The sequence below is a fragment of the Mangifera indica genome, chromosome 15 (genome assembly GCF_011075055.1).
Source record: "Mangifera indica cultivar Alphonso chromosome 15, CATAS_Mindica_2.1, whole genome shotgun sequence".
Taxonomy (NCBI): domain Eukaryota; kingdom Viridiplantae; phylum Streptophyta; class Magnoliopsida; order Sapindales; family Anacardiaceae; genus Mangifera; species Mangifera indica.
The window spans coordinates 8,255,530-8,278,430 of record NC_058151.1 but is presented as its reverse complement, the minus strand read 5'-3'; the positions used below and the strand labels follow the sequence as shown (position 1 = coordinate 8,278,430).

The 22,901-nt window shown below is 34.5% G+C and overlaps 1 protein-coding gene across 3 annotated transcripts; it reads right to left on the bottom strand.

The window, feature by feature from the left end:
- Window positions 1-10,413: 10,413 nt before the first annotated feature.
- Window positions 10,414-13,505, bottom strand: LOC123197227 (protein REVEILLE 1-like). Of its 3 annotated transcripts, none has more exons than XM_044611416.1 (6): window positions 13,203-13,505; window positions 12,503-12,641; window positions 12,299-12,410; window positions 12,152-12,213; window positions 11,585-11,989; window positions 10,414-11,485 (listed from the first exon to the last, which is right to left on the bottom strand). In XM_044611416.1, the coding sequence occupies exons 2-6, from the start codon at window positions 12,542-12,544 to the stop codon at window positions 10,766-10,768; spliced, it is 1,341 nt and encodes a 446-aa protein (XP_044467351.1). In that variant the 5' UTR covers window positions 12,545-12,641; window positions 13,203-13,505; the 3' UTR covers window positions 10,414-10,765. The 3 variants fall into 3 exon arrangements, with proteins under 3 accessions (XP_044467351.1, XP_044467352.1, XP_044467353.1); XM_044611417.1 differs by having other exon boundaries at window positions 12,503-12,619; XM_044611418.1 differs by lacking the exon at window positions 12,503-12,641 and having other exon boundaries at window positions 13,203-13,504.
- Between the last annotated feature and the right edge of the window lie 9,396 nt (window positions 13,506-22,901).

Below are 22,901 nucleotides of genomic sequence, written 5' to 3'. Positions count from 1 at the left end.
AGCTCGACTGTCCCGTACAGATCCAAAATAATGAAGATGTCTAAGGTCTTATTGATATGTCTCAATACTTACAGGAATGTGTTTTTTTTTTGTTACATGTACCCCGATTAAAGGACAGAAAGAAGAAGAAGAAGAAATTAGTGGAGTGAAAAAAAAATATGATTTGAAAAACTTGATCGATTTCAATAATGACACATTGTATATTGTAAACTCATAGGCTCATGGAGAGACAGATAAGGTTCCCAACTAGGGTGATTTTGATGGAAATGACATGACTGATATTCCTTTTGAAGAGACAGATATGAAGCATAAGCCACCTGTTACCGAGAGTATGAACAGTTTGCATCTTGAAGATCCTATTTTGAGTGGTGGAAATTATTTTGGACCATTTTTTGACAATATCTCCACTGATCCATTTAGGTGGCTTGCTGATTTTTTTCCACAGCCATCAAAATCATCATATGGTACAAGATCAATCCGAGAAGAGAACGTTGTAAAGTTTGATGATATTTTCCTTAATATAGTACAATTGAAAGATGTTGTGAAACAATTTGCCCTACTGAAAGGATTTCAATATAAGGTCAAGAAGTCTGATAGGGAATGATGAGATATCAAGTGCGAGGTTGAAAACTGTCAGTGGTATATATATGCAACCAAATCCAAAGTGGGTGAAGTGTTTTAAATCAACCAAATGAATCCAACCCACATATGTTCAGTTGATTAAATAATGTCATATCACAGACAAGCTAGGCCCGAACTTTAGGCCAATTAATGAGGTCAAAGTTTATGTTGATTGATCGAATTTATTGACCTAAAGAAATAATTGTGGACATCGTCGACCGGTATAAAATTGACATTTTATATTCACAGGCTTGACAGACAAAAAATTGGGCTTTAAATTCATTAAGGGGCTCACTAAAAGAATCATTTATGCTCTTATAAGATTATTGCTATAATCTACGACGTACTAATCTGGGAACCATTACTACTATTGAAACAGATGATAACCATCGATTTAAGTATTTTTTCATGGCATTAGGATGTTTTGTTCGTGCATTTAGAGAATATCTCTGACCTGCTATTTGCATTGACAATTTTTTCCTTAAAGATCGATATCTAGGCATTTATTCCTTGCGATGGGCCTCGATGGTAATAACCAGATATACCCAATTGGTTTTTGTGTCAGTAAAAAAGAAGATAATGACACGTGATGTTGGTTTCTCAAGAAAATTAAAGAATGCATCCATGGCCTCTCTGAATTGGCGATAATTTCGGATCGACATCATGTTATATACTCTACAATGGCTGAAGTCTTTTCAAATATCCACCATGGATGTTGTTCTCATCACCTTCTGTATAACATGCGAGCAAAGTACAAACGAGACTCAAAGGTAACATGTTTAAATAAGTAATAAAATTTTACTCTGTTTAACATTTTTATACATTTTGACCATAAAGTTCTTATATTGTTTATCACCTTGCAGATTGCGGGTGTATATTGGAAAGTCACAAAATCATATACAGAAGCAGATTTTGAGGCTATGATGCGATCTCTTGATGCGATGAACCTTCAAGCTGGGGCTTATCTATGTGAGGTCTAACTTGAGCGCTGGAATAAAACACACTTTTCGGGGCATCGATATAACATTATGACAACTAATATTGCGGAGTCATTTAATGCCCTTGTCAGACATGCATGAGGTCTGCCTATCACAATGCTCGTCGAGTTCATTTGTTGTACTATACAACGATGGTTTTACGAGAGGAGAAACCATGCAAATACATACTCAATTGTTAATAACTATGTATTTGAATGTGTATTTCTTCCCTTATGTTTGTTATTAACATATGTGCTATTAATATTTTTTCAAATTATAGATGAATATTTTAACTTCGTCACCCCTTGGACGGAGGAGAAGATCAGTCATCGTTTGTCAAAGTCTACACGTTTCGAGGTTTGGCCAATTACACCTACTCGGTATCAGGTTATTGGTTTTGGTAGATGCATGGGCATTGTGGACTTAAATGAAATGTCTTGTACATGTATAAAGTTTCAGCTTTCACGTATTCCGTGTAAACATGTCGTTGTTGTTGTAAGACACATGAGGCTCACAAATGTCAATGCATGGGTTCATCCATTCTTTCTCACTGAGTTATACCGTGCAATATATCAAGAACCTGTCAATCCTATTGGAAACCAATCAGAATGGTTGCATGCACTAGAAGAAAAAGTTATCCTGCCCCCTATTCTCGATAGTTTTCATCTGAGTTGTCCTTCCAACCAAAATCGATGTCCTTCACAAGAAGAAAATATTACACCCAAGATTTGTAGTCGTTGTAAGGAACCAGGACATGTCCGAACCCAATGTAAAAGCCCAACACTAGTCCCGAGATCTGCCCCCCAGCGTTCATCCAAAAAAGGTAAAGGCTCAAGATCTTGACAAACTTTTATTTAGTTTTATTAATTATATGATTCATGATTGTTGTTCAAATGATATGTAATCGATGTATTTTGATTATTGTTTCAAATGTGTAATTGTATTCACATATGATGTAATAAATTTAGTGTGAATAATTTCTTCATTTCATATTTGTTAGAATGAGTATTATTCTTCTAATTATTAGAATTAACTATTCCCGATTTCATTAATGTATGTTTTACCTATGTATTAAGTTGAACTTATAAAAATCAATAAATTATGTTATTTAACCTAAACTATATTAAATAAACAATAATGATATTCATGTTGAAAATATTTTTAGTATTTCACTAATACCATTATTTAAAGTTAATAACATCACTCTAATCTCATATAATTATTTCCATGACAAAATTATTTAAAAAATAAAATCAAATACAAATCCATATATAATGATAGATAAAGTACATCATACACATAAGCACATACAATAAATATAAACATAACAACATCTGAAAAACAATAAATAAACAATGATCGAACTAAATATACATCCATGATCTACTCAATACAGTGAAAATACAACTGTAATCCTAAACGCTAACGCATAGAGGTAGATGATTCTCGAGAAAAATTTACACTCCGTGACAATGCCAAACACTAAAAAAAATGTAACATAAATACTCCACAGTCACTGGAGCCTTCCTTCTGCTGAGGGACAGTCGTCGCTCGATATAACAGTAGGGGATTATGTTGTGGTGTATGCCCAGAAGTTGTCTAGAAATTTGTCGCTCCTAATAATACCGTTATGAATGTTATGTACGGTCGCATCTGTAGTTTGAGACATCCTATATTCCCTGAGTATGATATCTCAGAGTCGTACACCATAATCGATCAATCACGAAAATTTATAACTCTGGCTACCTAATGTGGGTAGTCGAAGTTTATAGGGATGAAAACCTATAAATAATGAGAAATTAGAATGGTTACACGTGTAGATTATAAATTAATTCAACGTCAATTATAATGAAAATATTATTATATTATACCGTATCGACCATCCCTCATAGTTTATAAAACAATCTCGAGGTATAATCTACCTCAACCATCTTCGTGAAAAGCCTTGAAAACTGATACTCCCCTGTCTGTGTGCTCTACCAACTCTTCCAAGCTATCTCGACATGTCCTACGAAGAATGTGTGGGTAGTCATCCAACGCTGTGAAACAGTCAAACAGTGATAATCTTGGTGCCGATGTAATATAACCAAAAAGGAATCCACACACTAAAATGGTATAAAAAAACTTGAATTATCTTAGTTATTGACGAATATTTAAAAATTTTAACCAAATTATATAATACACATAACTTACATAATCGGTCAGCCACTCGCGTAACTCTACCACAATCCATCAGAAACTGTCCTTCAACTTCGACCCGATGAAGTACACATCATGCACGTCGAATGTTGCAGCTTCGATGTACCACGCAAGGAACACATCCTCACACTCTGCAATAGAGGATGAAATGGTCCGAAGTTGTCGTTTCACCTTCCCTTTGATTGAATTTGTATACGGGGTGCCAACGAGCGAACCCTTCCAGATGATCAATCGTGTGCTATACGAACCAACTGCAAGTACATACAACTATTAATTCATTATTTCATCTTACGTAACAATTACGAATTAATTGATTAATATTACCTTATCCATGTATGCCGGAGGAGGTTTGGCTGGAGAATCCTCTATAGTGGTCAAGTCAACCATGCGTACCTCTCACAGACCGCAAAATTATAATTTTGAAATTATCAGTGATCATAATATATGAATATTTATATACTAATTATAATGGATATACCTTAAGAGGGCTTGCATCAGAAACTTCCTACTGTGAGTCATTCCTCTGTGAACTCATATTCATTATCCTTTTGCTGGAGTTGGGGATATCAGCAAGTAACCACAACCACTCATCCTGAAAAGGAGACAAACATTTTTAAATAAACATAATTATTGGAAAGACAAATTAATCAATGACATTTAAAAAAAAAGCCACACTACCTCTATGATCAGGGAAGGTGTTCAAGGAGAACTCTCGATTGATAACGCCTCAATGCCAATACCTTATACGCATGAAAAGAAAAAAAATTATAAATTATATTTCATATAAAATATAATAACTACAATAATTTTCATACCTTAGATGGGGGATCTGAAGCAACCGGAGGTTCGACTGAAAGACCTTCATAAGGAAGACCCTATACAAATATATAAAGTTAATTAATCAATGACAATTAATGAAAAAATAGAGTGCCACCGATAAATAACATATCTTAGATCGGAGAGGTGATGTAATAGAAGGGTCAACCGATACCTCCTCGTAGCGACTACCCTAGGGTAATAATAATAATAACATGATCAGTGACATTTCATATAAAACATAATCAAAATATAGTAACAACATTTAACATTAAATATTTCTAAGAAATTAAATACAAACCTTATGTGGCTAATGGGATGATATTGACCTGTCAATAGGGGAGGTTGTCATGACACCGTCGTTGGTACCCTGTATGAAGTTAACATAGTTGTTAGAGCAATAATGAAATACAATTTTTATAAGCAATAAATGAGATGTGGTTTTACAACTTGATCGACTAGAGTTGGACATGTACGTGTGACGATTTCCTTCAAACGAGTCAGATGATCATCTAATCAAGTCATTTGAGAGGACACATCGTTGCATAATCGAGTCATCTGTGAAGACACCTCATCGTAAAAATAGGAAATCTTATGTAAAATCATAGTGCCCTAGTACGCCAATACAACATCTACTATGGATAGACTGGGTAATACAGATAAGGGACACTCCTCTATGACAAGATGGGTAGCACGATCCTTAACCCCAGGAAGGTCTACGGTCTCGGTCATTAGGCTTTAAATTACAGGGGGACATGAAGGCTGCTCCATAACAGAAGGCTAAGTAGGCTTCTCAAGTGTCCTAGGAGTATCGACGAGTATATATGAATATGGCGTGACAGGAGAAACCTCATCTCCTATTGGAAGAGGCATCGAAGACGATCAGAAGGAATACGTATCTGGCAAACCGGTGTACTCGCAGATGTCTGCATACCATGGTAGACTCTCCTCAATCGGTGACAGACGAAGTGGGAATGTGATATCATCCTATTCATGAAGATATATAACTCAATAATTGCAATATTCAATGGATCAAAAACCTAACTGATTAACGATTACATACTTGGTCACCATAACATGACTATCAATCATATCAACCCAATCATACAAGGTGTCCAACATCTCATATATCCAATACTGCAATATAACCATTAATGATTAAAATAAATCAATTCGTACTTTTGCTGATTAATATATATAATTAATAAATTTAAACTTACCTGAAATGCAAAAAGAAATTCGTATAGGTCATATTTACGTATTTCAAGCATCCGTCTAGAGCACACTCTATTACTCACCTGCGACATCTACTTGTACATCATTTGCCACACGACAACGCCTTAGGGATAGGAATTAAACCCATCTTGCTGATCAACCAACTACAAGTATTCGACAGATACTTTCTTTCGTCAATCATTCCCTAACAACACCATATAAAGATAGTATAGTAAGGTCATCTTGACAATGTCAATATCGTCATCCCCCCATGGTCTAGCCAAAAAAACATGCTTTATGTCGTGATACTATACCTTCGGATAGCCCCAAAAGTATGTATCACTGCCCTGAAAGAGCAGTGAGTCAGCTAAATGATAGCTCTATCATCAAAGAAAACTCAAACGGGCTAAATCTCAAGTAAACACTATAAACCTCGTTAACCTTAAACCATAACTTATCTCTGACGGAGGGTCGATGTAGCTATAGCAGGAGAAATGCATGAACCAACACTTTGAAAAATTTGGTTTCGAGTAGACGAAGGAGATGCCCAAAACATGTCCTTTCAAACGGTCGAAGTTAATCCGAGGTCAGTGTAGACGTAATCCTGGATAATACAGTGCATTGTGCATGACATATAACCTCTGCTCGGAAGTATAGAAATGACAGGTAAAAAAATATGGACAGATTAAAAATAGGAAAACAAAAAAATGACAAAAACTTGAACAACGAAACTATCATCCCCCAGAAATTGTTCAAAAATTTAAAAAATTCGAATCGATCTATCCTAAAATGGCAAAAATAAAAAAAACGCAACTGAAGTTTGATTTCTAGATGTTGAAATACCCTAAAATGTGAACAATTGAAAAATCATTCGAAAATCTGAAAATACGAATTGAAATATCTTAAAATAAGAAAATTCACAAAAAGGAACTGAAATTCGAATTCTATACATTAAAATACCCTAGACCCTAAACAATCAAAAAATTGTTTAAAAATCTAAAAATACGAATCAAAATGTCCTAAAATGACGAGATTCAAAAAAAGAAAACTGAAATTTGAATTCTATACGTTGAAATACCCTAAAATGTGAACAATCGAAAACTCATTCGAAAATTTGAAAATATGAGCCAAAATATCCTCAAATGACAAAATTAAAAAAAAAAATGAAACTGAAATTCGAATTCTATAAGTTGAAATACCTTAGACCTTAAACAATAAAAAAATAGTTCGAAAATCTGAAAATACAAATCAAAATCTTCTAAAATAACGAAGTTCAAAAAAACAGAACTGAAATTCGAATTTTATACGTTGAAATACCTTAGAATATGAACAATCAAAAAATCATTCGAAAATTTGAAAATACGAGTCGAAATATCCTAAAAGGACGAAATTCGAAAAAACAGAATTCAAATTCAAATTCTATACATTGAAATACCCTAAACCCTAAACAATCAAAAAATCATTTGAAAATGTAAAAAAACGAGTCAATATATCCTAAAATGACGAAATTTGAAAAAGTGAAACTGAAATTCGAATTCTATACATTGAAATTCCCTATAATGTGAACAATCGAAAAATTGTTTAAAAATATGAAAATACGAGTCGATATATCCTAAAATGACGAAATTCAAAAAAACGAAACTGAAATTTGAATTCTATACGTTGAAATACCCTAAAATGTGAACAATTAAAAAATTATTCGAAAATCTAAAAATATGAGTCGAAATATTTTAAAATGATGAAATTCGAAAAAACAAAATTGAAATTCGAATTCTATACATTGAAATACCCTAGAACATGAACAATTCAAAAATTAATTAGAACTCTGAAAATACGAGTCGATATATCCTAAAATAACAAAATTTAAAAAAAACAGAACTGAAATTCGAATTTTATACTTTGAAATACCCTAAAACATGAACAATCAAAAAATCGTTCGAAAATCTGAAAATACAAGTCGATATATCTTAAAATGACGAAACTTGAAAAAACAAAATTGAAATTCGAATTCTATACGTTCAAATACCTTAGAACGTAAACAATCGAAAATATAAAAATACGAGTCGAAATATCCTAAAATATTGAAATTCAAAAAACAGAACTGAAATTCGAATTCTATACGTTGAAATACCCTAAACCCTAAATAATCAAAAAATAGTTCGAAAATCTAAAAATACGAGTCGATATATCATAAAATAACGAAATATTGATCAGAAATTTCGTTATTACATCCTAAAATGTGGCTAAAAAGGCACAAAAATGAAAAACCGATTATCAAATTTGAAAACTATATCTCGAAAAACCCTAAAATAGGAAAAATGGATTTGAAATTCGAAAACTACATATCGAAAAAGCCTAGATTTGAAAAATATCAATTTACCCTCCTAAAAAATTTCTGTTGTACAGGTTCAATATTTTTCCCTTGCCCCCTTAGCAATTTTCTAATTTTTTACATCCCCTGCAGTGTAAAAAAGTTAATTTCCCCCCAACCCAACGTTTTCCACAGCATTAGCCCACGGTTTCATGTAAAATTTCCATAAGACCTCCAATGGACTACCCTTTATTCCCCCAGTCCCTAGAAGTTTGAAAAAGCTAACTTTCCCCCTAACCCACGGTCGATCTCTCCTGCCCGTGGGAGAATTTATTCGGTCAGTGGGTTCCACTGTTCCGACGGACCAAGAGTTGACGCTTTTAACCTATTTTTTAGCCAAAAAATCATCGTTTCTGTCTCCAATTTCAACACAAATCAAATCTACATAACCTATAACACAAAACCCTTCAAGAAATTCAATGAAAACAACTAAGAATCAAAACATTTTATGCATTGTTCAAAATCGAAACCCTTAAGTTTCAAACCTCAAAATCTCCCTCAAATCTCAATAATATGAACAATAAGTTGATTCAAACAAGAGTAGAGAAGATGTATTAACGTTTTTTGCCATTTTTGGTCATCAAAAAATACGAGAATCTCTTCGCCTATGGAACGATCGTGGGATGACCGTGGGAAAGGCAAAATTTTTTGAATTTGTACATAAAACCGTAGGAAAATAACGTGAAAAATATTAAAAATTCTTAGGTTATATATAAGGGTAGTTTGGTCATTACACAAAAAACGCTTTAAGACATTTAATATAATTTCCTTTGATTAAATACCCCTTTAATTTAAGACATTTAATATAATATCCTTTGATTAAATACAAATTTTGTTGTCATTTCATTTAGCTCAAAATACTATTTCCCACGCAAGTTTTGACGCAACACCAAAATCACATTTATAGGATTTAAATACGCTAAAACCCTTAAATTTTTTTCAGTTAAATATAAAAATAAAATTATTATTTTATTAACAATATTAAAAAATATATAAAGTTTATTATATTTTTTTTAAATTTAAAAAATTAATCATTTTATCTCTATTTAAAATTTTTTAACTTTAAAAAGTTACATTTTCTCCTCTAAATCTTAGGGTTTTTTTTTTCTCCCTTCCAACTACCATCTCCGACACTAATGACTTTCTCTCTCCACCCTAAACTGGTGACTGACGTATGAAAAACTATCTAAAGCAAATCTCTTTGTCGAAGACAAAAAAATCTAACAACAAAGAGATTTTCAAATCTTTTCGTCGGAGATGAAGAGTAGTCAAAGAGAAGAGATCCAAATCTTCTCTTTGACAACAAGATGAAGAGATCTAGAGATCTCTTCTTCGCCAATAAAGAGATCTACTCTAGATCGTTTTCCCTATCCCAACCACCAGTTTAGAGTAGAGAGGAAAGGTCATCAGCATTAAAGATGGTAGCCAAAGGGATAAAAAAAAATTGTGAAAAAGATATGACCTTTTAAAGTTAGAAAATTTTAAGTAAAAGTGAAATTATTAATTTTAAAAAAATAGAGGAAAAACGTAATCAATTTATATATTTTTAATATTATTAGTAAAATAACGATTTAACTCGTCACTAACAAAAAAATTTGACAACAATTATTTTATAGATAAGATCTTAAGTTTTTCAAATTTCATAGACGTAACTTTTAAAACGCATCAAAACTTTGATAGAAAATAGTCCTTTGGCGCCTTTCATTTAAATAAAACTTTGACATTTTAGAAACTAAAATTAGTAAAACTGCTTATATTTGTCCCCATCCAACTCTTGATGATAGTGTACTCCCAAATCGTGGTAAAACAGTGTTATAAAATTTGAAATTAAAAAAAAAAATCTATAATATCATGATGGTATTATTAATAATGTATTACAAATAAATGACAATTTAGATTAATTTATTTTTAATTTAAAATTATTCAATTATATAATAACATAAATCTAATATATACTTATTTATGTTCTTAAAAAAGAAACATATACTCTTATTGTATTAAATTTATTAACTTTTCTAATTTTAGTTGCTTCTAGGCAGCTCCCTTTAACACCGTAAAGGAGGGAAATGAATCAGCAAACTAAACTGGGATAGAAGATCCCGCATCTTTCTAGATGACCTAGCATCCCTTTTGGAAAATAAAAAATGCAACATACATTTGAAACTGAAACTACAGCACAAACAAAAAGAATATGCATCATCCTAACGCTTCAGATATTTCCAACGTAATTATCAATCAACTCATCAATAAGAAACTAGTCCTGGATATTATACAAAGGATACGGCAAAATTAGTGGCCAAGGAATTCACAGTTGAAAGAAGAAAAAGAATTTAGAAGAATAAAAGTGCTGCTAGAAGGGAAATATATTACATACAAGAAGAGGGCAGACTATGGAATTCAACAGTTGGGGTGAAAAACTTGACCTAGATGTGAGTTGCAATGAAGCAGAGACGGTTATGGTTTTTCGTTATGTGGCTAAACCCGCTACCAGTCATCAACTGCACCTGCCTCCTGACTCAGTTCTTCAACCGGTTATGAAACACCCATCTGCTTCTAAAGAAAGCCATCACTGGAGATGAAGGCAAATTCTTTGCTCGACCTTCTCTCCTGTTATTGCTGACGATGGAGCATCTCTTTCTACCACACCTTTCTTATAGGGCAAAAACCCTTTCATACTCTTCTCAGGGATTGCTTTTATTGAGTTGAAGGCTGATTTCTCACTCGGTTTAAGCTCAAAAATTACATCTAGCTCCTTTTCCTCCTTATCAAAAGAGATTTGGCAACTCTGAGTTTCGCCCTCTGAATGTTTATCAAAATTGTCTTCCTCATTTACTGATTTTGAGTTTGAGCCAGTCCAAGATCCTTCCTTCTGAAATTCTTTATCCTGGATATCTTGGAGATTAGAATCTAAATGTATCTTCACTGTCTCCTGCTTATAGTATGGAAAGGGTAGATTCCGATATGAAGTCCACAATTTCAGGGAAGAAGCAGCTGAACCTTCCACCTGATTTAAATTTCTATCTGGGAATTGCATGTAACAGAGACCCTCAGGTGCTGTATCTGAAAAATGACTCCAACCACAATTAGTATTCCCAGATGACAACGGCAATAATTGCAAAGGTCTTCCTTCATTGATGCCTGAAGGCAATGGTTTAGGAGTCCTCAAAGTGGGAGAATTCAGTCTGTGGGATTCGGTGACCAATACAATTCTACCGAACAGCTTAACGCTCCGGGTAGGTGCTTCTTTTGCAGATCCTTGGGGAAACAACTCAAGTTTTGTAGCATCCTAACCAAAGACAAATAGAACCATGTCAAAAAAGCAATAAAGTTTTTAGCCAAAACAATCGGTATTCAAAATCTGACTGCTTAAGGGGTGTCTTATTACCTTAGGTGACTGCTTATCTGGAAATGAACCACCAATTAGGACAGGTTGCTTTCCATTTTCTTCAGGTGAAGAATTTGGGTGGGAAAGTGTTAATGGACCAATGGGGGAAGGGTCAGTAAATGAAACTGGTGATGAGCTGTCATTAGGTGTATTTGATTTGGAGAAACCAAAGGTGTCTGAACCAACTGCAGATATTACTGATGTAGGAGATTGGTTTTCCTGTTCTAAAACAGATATATTTGGAGATAAAGACCTTCTAGGCATCTCGGAATCGGAGCTTTCTTTAGCAAGTTTGTTGGCCACTTTACGAGGATAAGGATGCATGGGTTTTCTTTTCGGTCGAGGAGGAGGAATTTCAATGGGTTCCAGTGGGCTTGTGTTGCTGCCACTTGACTCACGAACAACCTGTCATATAGGCAGAAGAAACAGTGTAAGAACAACATTAAGAATGAAAATTGAACCGTTCTAAAATCGTTTAAACCACCCGGGGTTCACACAATTTTCAACTTATTTCAGCACATATCATATCAGTAAGGTAGAATGGATATTGTAATAAGACCAGTAAACCTTAGAGAAGAATTTCTGAGCATGGCTTCGAATCTGAACTGCAGTCTTTGAGCCAATGTGTTCTGTTTAGAAAGCACAGAATACGGCTGATCATTCAGGAGACAATCATGACACTTACTCAAAAAACAATAACTGTGACTCCATTACCTTCTATCTTCCGCCAAGCCCGACCATACAGCTTCAGAGCTTCAAGAAATTTCTTATGCTCTTCTTCGGTCCACCTTTCTCTTTGCTTGGTAATTGTGTATGGCTTCCTTGCCTAGTAAAATAAAAAAAATGTAGAATCAATGAAGATCAAGCACTGATTTTCTTAGGATCGAAGCGAAACAGTAAAAGCAAACTAAGGCAAACCTTGGGAGCAAAATAAAGCCCACAAGAAAATTGACCATTCATTTAAAGACCAGAACTCGATGCAAATCCATTAACAACCGGAAGAACCAAGTTTGAATGAGTATCTCCACATTCATCCTTTTAATGCAAAGGCCAAAATCTGTTAAATTAAAGCAACTTAAAACTACTATTACATACTGATAAACATATATGTAGTTTCACACTTTTACATGGCATAAGTTCTTTCATCCCAAAACCTATTCACACACAAAATTTGTTGTGTGTGTGTGTGTGTGTGCGCGGGCGCGCATAAACAAATTAAATCGGTATTATAGTATTACGCCTTAAGATTCTTCACGAAATCCCAAATTTTAATTTCAATAATTTTTTTATTCAATTCAACACGACATCGACCCATCATGACTAACAGTTCACAAAAGTTGGCAGCTTTATTTGCATATAACATCCTTTATAAACAACGTATCTATAATTTCAAACGATAATTTCTAAGGATAAACTATAATTTCAAAAAGACAAATCAAGGATTTCCCTAAATCCATCTAAGCTCTCTTTTACTACACCAAAATCAAACTACACAAAAAATGAAACTAGTATACAATGATAATTGAGCAGAATCAGCATAATTAAAATAATTTCTGTAAAACTAAAAATTTAGTCAGAATTAAATATAAGAAAATAGATAAAGAAATTGAAGGCATACTTGAACAGCCATGGCTTCAAAAACCATCAAGATCTCCTTCTCTTTAGTTTCTCTTCTCTTGTAGAGTCAACAAAAACATAAAGAATGCATCACAAAATTCAAAAGTCATTCCCTATGTTTCTTCCGTACAGGGCTTGAATGGAGTTATAAAAAAAGAAAAGCACACGTTTCTATAACAGTAACTTCGAGTCGTCAGTAACCTGGCAGAAGAAAACAAAACAGAGGGAAACAGTAACAGAGAAGTCTATTTAAGAAGTGGAGTTGAAGGACAGAAAAGCGAGAGGGAGAGAGTTAAATTAATAGTTTTGAAAAAATAAAAGAAGAAGATAGAAGAGGATGCCACGTCAGTTTTCTTTTTTTAAATTAATATTTAAAAAAATTTTCTAATAGAAAGGTCGGGAAATGGATAGAAAGAATCTTGTGGCTCACGTCAAAAGACAGTGTTAACACGTGGTAGTATTATCGTGTCTCTCCGCTCCCGCTTTTTATTAGGTTGGTTTGTAACACGGAAAATTCGTAGTAGAAGAGTATTACAAATAGTAAATTTGTAAACAGAATAATATAGAAAAAATAATAATAATAAAGGTTGGTTCCACTTGGTTCATTGAAGAATAGGAGTATAAATGAGTTGAACTACTTGCGGCTCAACTCATCTTGAGTTAGACTCAATTTGATTAAAATCAAATTGAACTTGAGCTCAAGTTTGATATTGAATAGCTCAATGAGCTCGCAAACTAAAGACTTTACTAGAGTAAAATATTAATAAACCTCTAATAGTTTCAAATCTTATTTCTTACTTTGAATATAAATGTAATTGATAACTATAAAAATTATAAGGTTTAAATTAATAATTTAAAAATTAAGATATTTAATATATATATATATATATATATATATATATATATATATATATATATTTTCTACCTAAATGGAGCTAATGGAGGACCCACAGGTAAGTTTAATGGCATTTTAGTCTTTTTTCTAGTTTTAAAGGAAAATTAAAATAATTGCCCCAAAGATTAGGGGGCAAAGCAAAATTACCCCTAAATCTTAACATTAAACGAAAATGCCCCAAAATTGTGAAGAGACGAAAATGCCCCTCCACTCAAAATCGTCCATAACCACGTGCACTACGCCAAACACACGAAAACAGAAAAATTTGAATACACATTTTGCGCACTCGGCAACTCCGATTTCATCCGGCGATTTTTTCGACGTTTCCGGCAACGACGATGGACAAAAAGGTTAGTAAAACAACCCTTGTCATCTCTTTATGCATTTTGTTTCACGATTTGAGCGATTTGATGTGAAATTTGGGTGTTTAGCATTAGGGTTCGGATTTGAAATTTTCGAAGAAAATGCTTGATTGTTTGCTGATTTTGATGAATTATGTTAGGGCTTTTATGTTAAATTAGGTGTAGAGTTGATTTTTGTTGAAATGAAGTTTGAAAAACGAAGTTTGGAAGGTGAAATGTGGCCACACGAATTCGACAGTCACCACGAGAATGGCACAGTGACCACACGAATTCGTGTGGTGAGAATTGTCGAAGACGGGGTGGCGTTTTGCACATTTCAAACTTTGTGGACTACACGGTATCATGTGGTTGGGGGTGAAAATACTCTTTTTCATCATGTGGTGGGGCAGAGTATAAATTGGAAAAAGTGGTGGACACGCGAAATTGCGGTCAACCCCCCAAATTCGTGCGGTTGACCCGCGAATTCATGCGGAACGTGATTTTCCAAAGTTATCCGCCATAAGAGCAGTCTGGTTGGAATCAAGGGGGCAAATGCGACTATATTAAATTTTAGGGCTTTTTAGATATTTTCCATATGGGATCAAATTAAAATTTATCCATCTTAAGGTTTTTTGACATGTAGAATTTGAATTTGATATCTGTTTTTTTGAATAAGGCCTCTATGTATAGAATTGAATAATTTATTCCCTGAAATTTATATAAATTTAATATAATTGTAATTTAATTTTTATACAGGGAGTTGTACAAAAGAGAAAAAGAGATGAAAGCAGAGATGAACTGCGATTTCCTCTTGAAAAACACTTCAAGGCTTAAGTTACTACACGTGAATATAGAGATGTTGGAGCCGTGATCAAGAAATTATTAACAGAGCGGCAACTACAAATGTTTCGACGTACCTGTTTCGGACACTTCCTAGACTTGAAGGATAGTTGATTTAGTGGGGTTCTAATACATTCCCTCATACTTCGAGTGGTAAATAAGGTGACATCGGGAGAGGAGTTATGGTTTTGGGTTAATGATGTAGATGTCAGATTCAGTGTGTATGAGTTTGCTATTATGACAGGTCTTCGATTCAGTCATCTGGTTGATATCGACCTCTACATTCCATCGAAAGCCATAGATCGGATCCTCCAAACATATTTTCACCGGTGTAAATCAGTTACATATGTTGATCTGAGCCGTGTTTTCCAGCAGAGACCATGGGGGGAGGATGACACTGATGCAGTGAAGTTAGCACTGTTGTTTTATCTTCACATGAGGTTGTTAGAGAGTGACTTGAGGAAAACAATTTCCCAGAAGATATTACAATTAGTTGATCATCTTGATGAGTTTAATGCATACCCGTGGGGAGTACGAGTGTGGCAGATGACATATCGCTTTATATGCAATAACATCTCCCGAATTTCTATGGATTCCAGCCCAAAAAAGAAAAAGGAAAACCAGCTTAAGCAGTATGACATCATGAGATTTCCACTAGCGTTTCAGGTAATTATGGTATTTATTAATTCAAACAAAAAATTAATGTTTAAAATAAAATTAATTTAATATGATTGTAAATATATACAATAACCAATTTATATTGATATTGCAGTTTTGGATTTATGAGACGCTGGACTCGTTATTTCGATGGGTAGATATGTTGTCGTATGTAAGAGCTGCCCGGATGTTGAGATGGCACACGAAGGACATTCCGAGATGGGATTCTATCTCAGCTATCTTCACTGGAGATATAGTAAGTACTAATTTATTAAGCATTAACATATACTTTGGATATAACAATAATGAATACTGAAAATAAATATTTTGTAGGATGATGTTAATTTTCCATTAGATTTATCTCCGATTGAGAGAGATACGGAGTGGTATGAGGATATCGTTCGATATACAAGGGTGTCGGATAGTTGATCTTCTTCGGCGTCAGGAGATGCACCATCGAGTCCTCATGACGTTAGTTCTCTGATCGTTGCTCTTCCTCCTATTGATGCTTGTGTTTAGCCCCCTCCCACGTGCGCGATTAGCAACCCTATCGAGGAGCTTATATCACTGGGTCTCGTGCTTAGGCCACCTACCACCGAGCACATATCATTGGATCCCGTGCCAAGACCCCCTACCATCGAGCACATATCACTGGATCTCGTGCCTATGCCCCCTACCACTGAGCAGATATCAGATGATCCTCCTGTCATTGGACCAGATTTCTCCATTCATCACTTCAATGCTGTATTGGCTTGATGGGGAAATCTTATTTTAGCTCGACTTACTGGGTTAGAGGCTAGGATGAAGGATAGGTTTAGTCGCATTGAGGGTAGGATGACTCTTATGGAGGATAGATTAAGTCGTATAGTGGATACGACGACTCGTACGGAGGCCAGACACTCTCATCACCATACAGATACTGTCAGACAGGTAAAAAAGTTAATACTTTACAAGATATTTCATCTATTTATATACGCAATCATCTGTAACCTTATAATAATTGTACATGATATTACAACCTTCTCGGGATGATGGTGACAGACTATCGACAGAGGTTTTCACGTTTCCGTCTCCACCTATTGTCGATGTGAGTGCTAACTGCTTCGAGTATTTTAAAAATGTTACTTTTGAAATAAATTTTAATATGTTAAAATTATTACAATGTCAGTTGTTTGATGAGAGACCATCCCGAGAAGATACGATATTGACTGTTGATATTGGCGATTATATATCATCGCATGAGGTCTTCTCGATGGCATCTTCTACGATGGTTCAAGTAATTAGAACGTTCTTTTGAAATAAATGTTATATATGAATTCTTTGATTGTACATCTACTTATCCCGTTAAATATAACTCTTCGATTAATTAATATTAATTGCTAATACTGATACAGGATGTCGGCGATGATGGATCACTTGACATGAGGTCTTTTCCGTCGACACCTTTTGTGATTATTCCGGTTAGTATAACATAGATATACAATATTATATCTCATTTACACATCTGCGGTTTGATTTTCTCTAAACTTGTTATTATCGTCCTTTGTGACAGCGATCTCACGTTTCTGCAGCTGCACCGATTACGGATCCCATTGTGATGTTTGTTTCGACATTAGAGGTACGTATAATGTATAATGAATGCTTTGTTATTTTTTTGTTCAATAGTTTGATTTACTAATATTAAATGTTAATGTTGTCATAGGATATTGCCGATGTCGATCGATCACCACATGAGGATGCTCCAGTATCGCTTTGGGAGGAGGTTGAGGTGAAGTGCCATAAATTTCATCTATTAATTGTTACATTTGTTAATTTCAACAGTCGTTTAACCTTTCTATCCTGTTACAATAGGATCTCCGTTTGGTCTATCTCAACACTCCAAGCAAAGGAAAATAGGTGATCGATATTGTTTCCCAGGATGATGAGGTCACTGATGATGTTGTTGAGATCCCTGCACACAAGGACCAGGAGCAGGTAATTGAATTTTCAAGAAATTTAATAACTACAATTGAAATAATTTATCATCCTATTTAGTCAATTCATGTATTTGAATGCAGCCGGTCCCGAAAGAAAATGTATTCGATATAACTTCACTTGCGGATTCTCCAGCTATTTCTCTAGTGTTACAGAAGGTATTAAAAAGTTTAGATTTTTAATAAATTTATTAAGTTCAGTTGGAATAATTTATTATTCATTTTACCTAACGTATTATTTGTTTTGGTGTAGTATTTTCGTACAGTTCGTGGTAGGATTGTCAAGAAGGGACCCTTCATTCGTAGTCCATACACGAATCCTCTTAAACCACGGAGCCAACGGACGAGACCACCTGTGCAGTTATCGAGCATTAAGCGTGAGGAAATATTCAAGAACTGGTATGCAAAGCCGAACTTGTTCGAGAAACGTCATGTGTATGACAGGTGAGAGGACCAAAATTGCATTTTGGGGTACACCCATGGACACCTCCGAATGGTTGTCTGACGAGGTGAGTTCACTTTAACAAATGAATTTGAAGGTTTGGTTAGATAATCCTTTTATGGCCTGATGACGTTATATCTTCTGTTTTTTCAGCTTGTTGATTCGTTCTTGGGGTTATTACGTCGACGCTAGCATGATGATATTGTGAATGTTCGACAGAACTGGACGACGGTTTTGAGTTGCTTTGTTGGATACATCCCTTATGAGTATACGACCTGGACGAGAGATCCAGAAAGCTACCAGTTCCCTCCGCTTTTTACACGTATGGTGGATGTAAATTATCCACTTAAGTTACATTTGCAACCTTGGGGTATGATTGATGAGGTTAGTATTCGAATCTCAGATACCTTTCGAAGAATAATCGATTAAGATCTAACTACAATTATATCAACGTGTGCAGGTTTTTATCTCAATAAACTTCGATAATGCTTATTGGGTAGCAGGGGTGTTGGATTTGAAGGAGTGGAAGATTATAGTTTACGACTCCTTACAGAGTTTCACTGTTGACTCAGAGCTATTTAGGTGAAAGATGTTGGGATATACATCGATGACACTACATTTGCTAGTTGCGACATCATTTTGGGCTGAGACGCACCGGAGTGCACGGGACGATCCATTTGCATTGCATACGGTGGTGGATATACCGCAGCAGGTGCCTCTATCAGGTGATTGGGGGGTGTTCATGTTACGATATATCGAGTGTTTAGCACTTCATCGATTGTTGTCCTTTGAGGGGGAGGACTCGTTACACCTGCGCACTCGTTTAGGCACGCAGCTATATTTTCAAGATATTGATTGACGATTATTTTATATGTTATTTTTATTTGTATATATATTTATTTATTCATTTGTATATATGTTTATCCATATATTGATTCATTTATATCCACCATCAAGATATGCCACGTAAATGTTTGATAGCGAGGAGGAACGACTATTTCCCCGTGAACCATACGAAATTAACAAAAAAATTGTTAACAAATGGTTAACTTTGACGTCAAACAAAAAAATGACACTCTCTCTCTTTCCGTTGGACATAAATAATTAGTAAAATTCAAAAAAAATTACTCTTTATTACCTTAAATACTTATTAAAGTTAAGTGTAACATTATATTCCCAAACTTTATTACACACATTTAGCACTTACGACCTTTTAATCACACCAAACAAGTGTGACTTTAATTGGAATTGCATTGAAATGGTGTAATTCCAACGAAAATCATTAAAATTGCACAATGTGATTTTACTTGAAATTGCCTGAGATTATAGTGTGGTTATGATTGAAATCGCACCAAAATATAAGAGTTTAAGTAATAAAGTTTTAAGCTGATAAAAAATTAAATTTTATTTATATTTATATATTTTATAAAGTGACAAAAATATATTTTAACTATTAAAAAAATATAATTTTTAACATAAAGTTAAAAAAAAGTCATTTTTCAACAAAAAAAAAAAAAAAAAAACAACTAGCCATTGAGAAATAGCATAATGGGATAACTTTGAAATTTGATTAACATAGAGATTGACCAATTAATGGGCAGATTATATTGATTAAAAATTGAAAAGCTGTAGGGTATGTCGAATTTTGTGTATAATATATTTATATTAATTAAAATATTATTTAAAAAATATCAATTAAAATGGATGATAATTACAGAAGTTCCCCCTTTTAAGTAAGGATATTGATTGACGATTATTTTAGATGTTATTTGTATTTGTATAATTGTTTATTTATTCATTTGTATATATGTTTATCCATATATTGATTCATTTATATGCATTTGTCTTTTATATAGTTACCGTAAGCGACAAATATGATGGAAAAAAAAATGACATAAAAAATAACATCTTATAGTCAAAATCTGTCATCTGTAACAATCACAAGTATTAGGTTTACAGAAACAAGCACAAGGACAACATTTCTATTAAAATTAACAGCCACAAACATTAAAGTTACAGAAACAAGTGCAAAAACAACATCTATATTAAAATTAACAAGTACAATTAACAGGTGCAACTATTTTCCATCTTTCTTCTTTCTTCCTGAACTTGATGGTACAGAGCTAGGTACTGGAATAGGGCTTTTGCAGTTTTGTCTTGTATGTCCTGGTTGGTGACATCGGCTACAGATAAGTTGTTCAACAACTTCTCCTTGAGAAAGACGTCTGTTTTTATTAGCTGGACAACCTGCACGACAACGATGCACAAACGGTGGGTGGATAATACGTGCCTCCTCCGGATGAATCCACTCTGACTGATCTCCCAAAGGATTGACTGCGTCTGCATAAACTGTACGATAAAAAGTTGTGTTGTAGTATCGATGCACCCATTGAATGCAGGTTGTGAGCTTCATATATCTGGCTACAACAATAACATGCATGCAGGGAATCTATGATAACTGAAATTTTCTACAGGTGCATGTATGCTTCGTCAGGTCAACCAGGGTATCATATTGGCCACTACCAAGGACCTGGTATCGATCAGATGTTATTGGACGCACCTCCAAGTTTGAAGACTTTCATATACGTTTTACGATCTTATCTTCAACCCAAGGTGTGACTGGGCTAGTATAAACATCTGTAAATCATATAAATATAAACACATGTGGTTAGTAATCAAGTATAAGTTTAGTAGCACGCAATTATAACATATTATAATATTGAATATGAACTCGATCAGCATCGTAATATTGGAAGCCTCAAGCGTGTCTGACCAAGGCATTAAACGACTCAGCAATATTGGTAGTCATTACATTGTACCTATGCCCTGAAAAATATGCTCATGCCCATCGCTCGAAACCAACCTTGCACAGGTATGCAGCTGCCTCAGGGTGCATATACGCCAGTGACTTCATTACTTGCTAGAATTCATACTCTGTGTATGCCTTAGCTGCTTTCCAATACATCCATGCGACTTTGGCATTCTTCTTGTACTTGGACCGCATGTTACAATGAAGGTGGTGACAACAATAACCGTGGTGCACACTAGGAAATACTTCAGCCACTGTAGAAAATATGCTGACATGTAGATCTAAAATGATGGCTAAATGAGGTACCTCACCAATACAATCCCTCAGCTTTGTTAAAAACCAGCACCATGTGTCATGATCTTCTCTGGGACCAATCCCAAAAACAACTGGATATATCTGATTATTCCTATCCAATGCAACAGTAATAAATAGTTGACCTAGATATCTACCCTTTAAGAAAGCAATATTAATACAAATAACCGATCGAATATGTTACTGAAATACACGAATACTACAACCGAATGCCATGTAAAAATGTTTAAATCGATCGTGCTCATCCTTTAATGTATGTGTCACCGTCCCCAAATTACAACGTTCTAAATTGAGGCAATACTCCGGCAGCAACATAAACGACTCTTCTGGTGTCCCCCTCAATGATTGAAGCGCCTAATTTCTCGCCCGCCATGCTTGTGCATATGATATATCAATTTTATATCGGTCGGCGATATTAGCAATGATCTCCTTCGATCGATAGACACGATCAACTAAAATGAATTTGGTCCTCAAAATTTATCTCAAAGCTCGGGCACCTGCTTGCCTATGATTAGGTAATATCTGATTTCTGCAACATGTGTGACGACTATCCATACGACGTAATTCAAAGTTATCACTTTCTCCCACCCTAACTGCTTGTGCACGCCATTTACATTCTTCGTTGTGACATTTAACCACCCATTTAAGCGTGTCTGATTTGTCCACGAAATATTGATATCCCCTACGAAGCGCGTCTTGATTTATCGCATCAATGACATGTTGTTTACTAGGAAATAATGTACCAACTTTTGGAGAATCAGTATTTGTCGATGGTTTAGAGTTTCTAGATGTAGATGGTTGATTAGGAAAATGTGGTAACCAATGAAATTCATCAGTAAGAACATTCCCACCAGCAGGATTTGTTTCTGGAAAATAACTTGTACCTCCAATATCGTTATTAACATAGGGCTTTTCTTCAACCTCTGGTTCTTCGATTGGAATATCATGTACAACCTTTCCATTAAATTCACTCCACTCCGGAAAAGTTGCTTCGTCCCCATTAAGGAATTCTTCTGCGCGATACAATGCATTAACATTAACTTCATTTATATATGCAAAATCTTCCTCTAATAATTCTTGTTTCGGATTGATCTCGATATTTTGAATCTCTTCTACACCAATAGTTTGATTTTCTGGATAACTGCTCAACTCACCACCTTGAAAATCTTCAGTAACTGTAGTTACAACAAAAACTGGAACACATTCTTTGAAGAGGTTAGATAGACCGTTAAAAACCTCTACATCTTCATCATTCGAAATTTTTATCGGAACACCGTCGTCGAGATGCCTCGGTTTCATGCTTAACTGAATGTTAAATATCCGTCGATCTATATTATACTTGTCGCTCACTATTTTGATTAATTCTTCGAATGATGTGTGTTCTGGAATTTTAATCAATTTCCTGTTACCTCCAACATATTTTATAACATT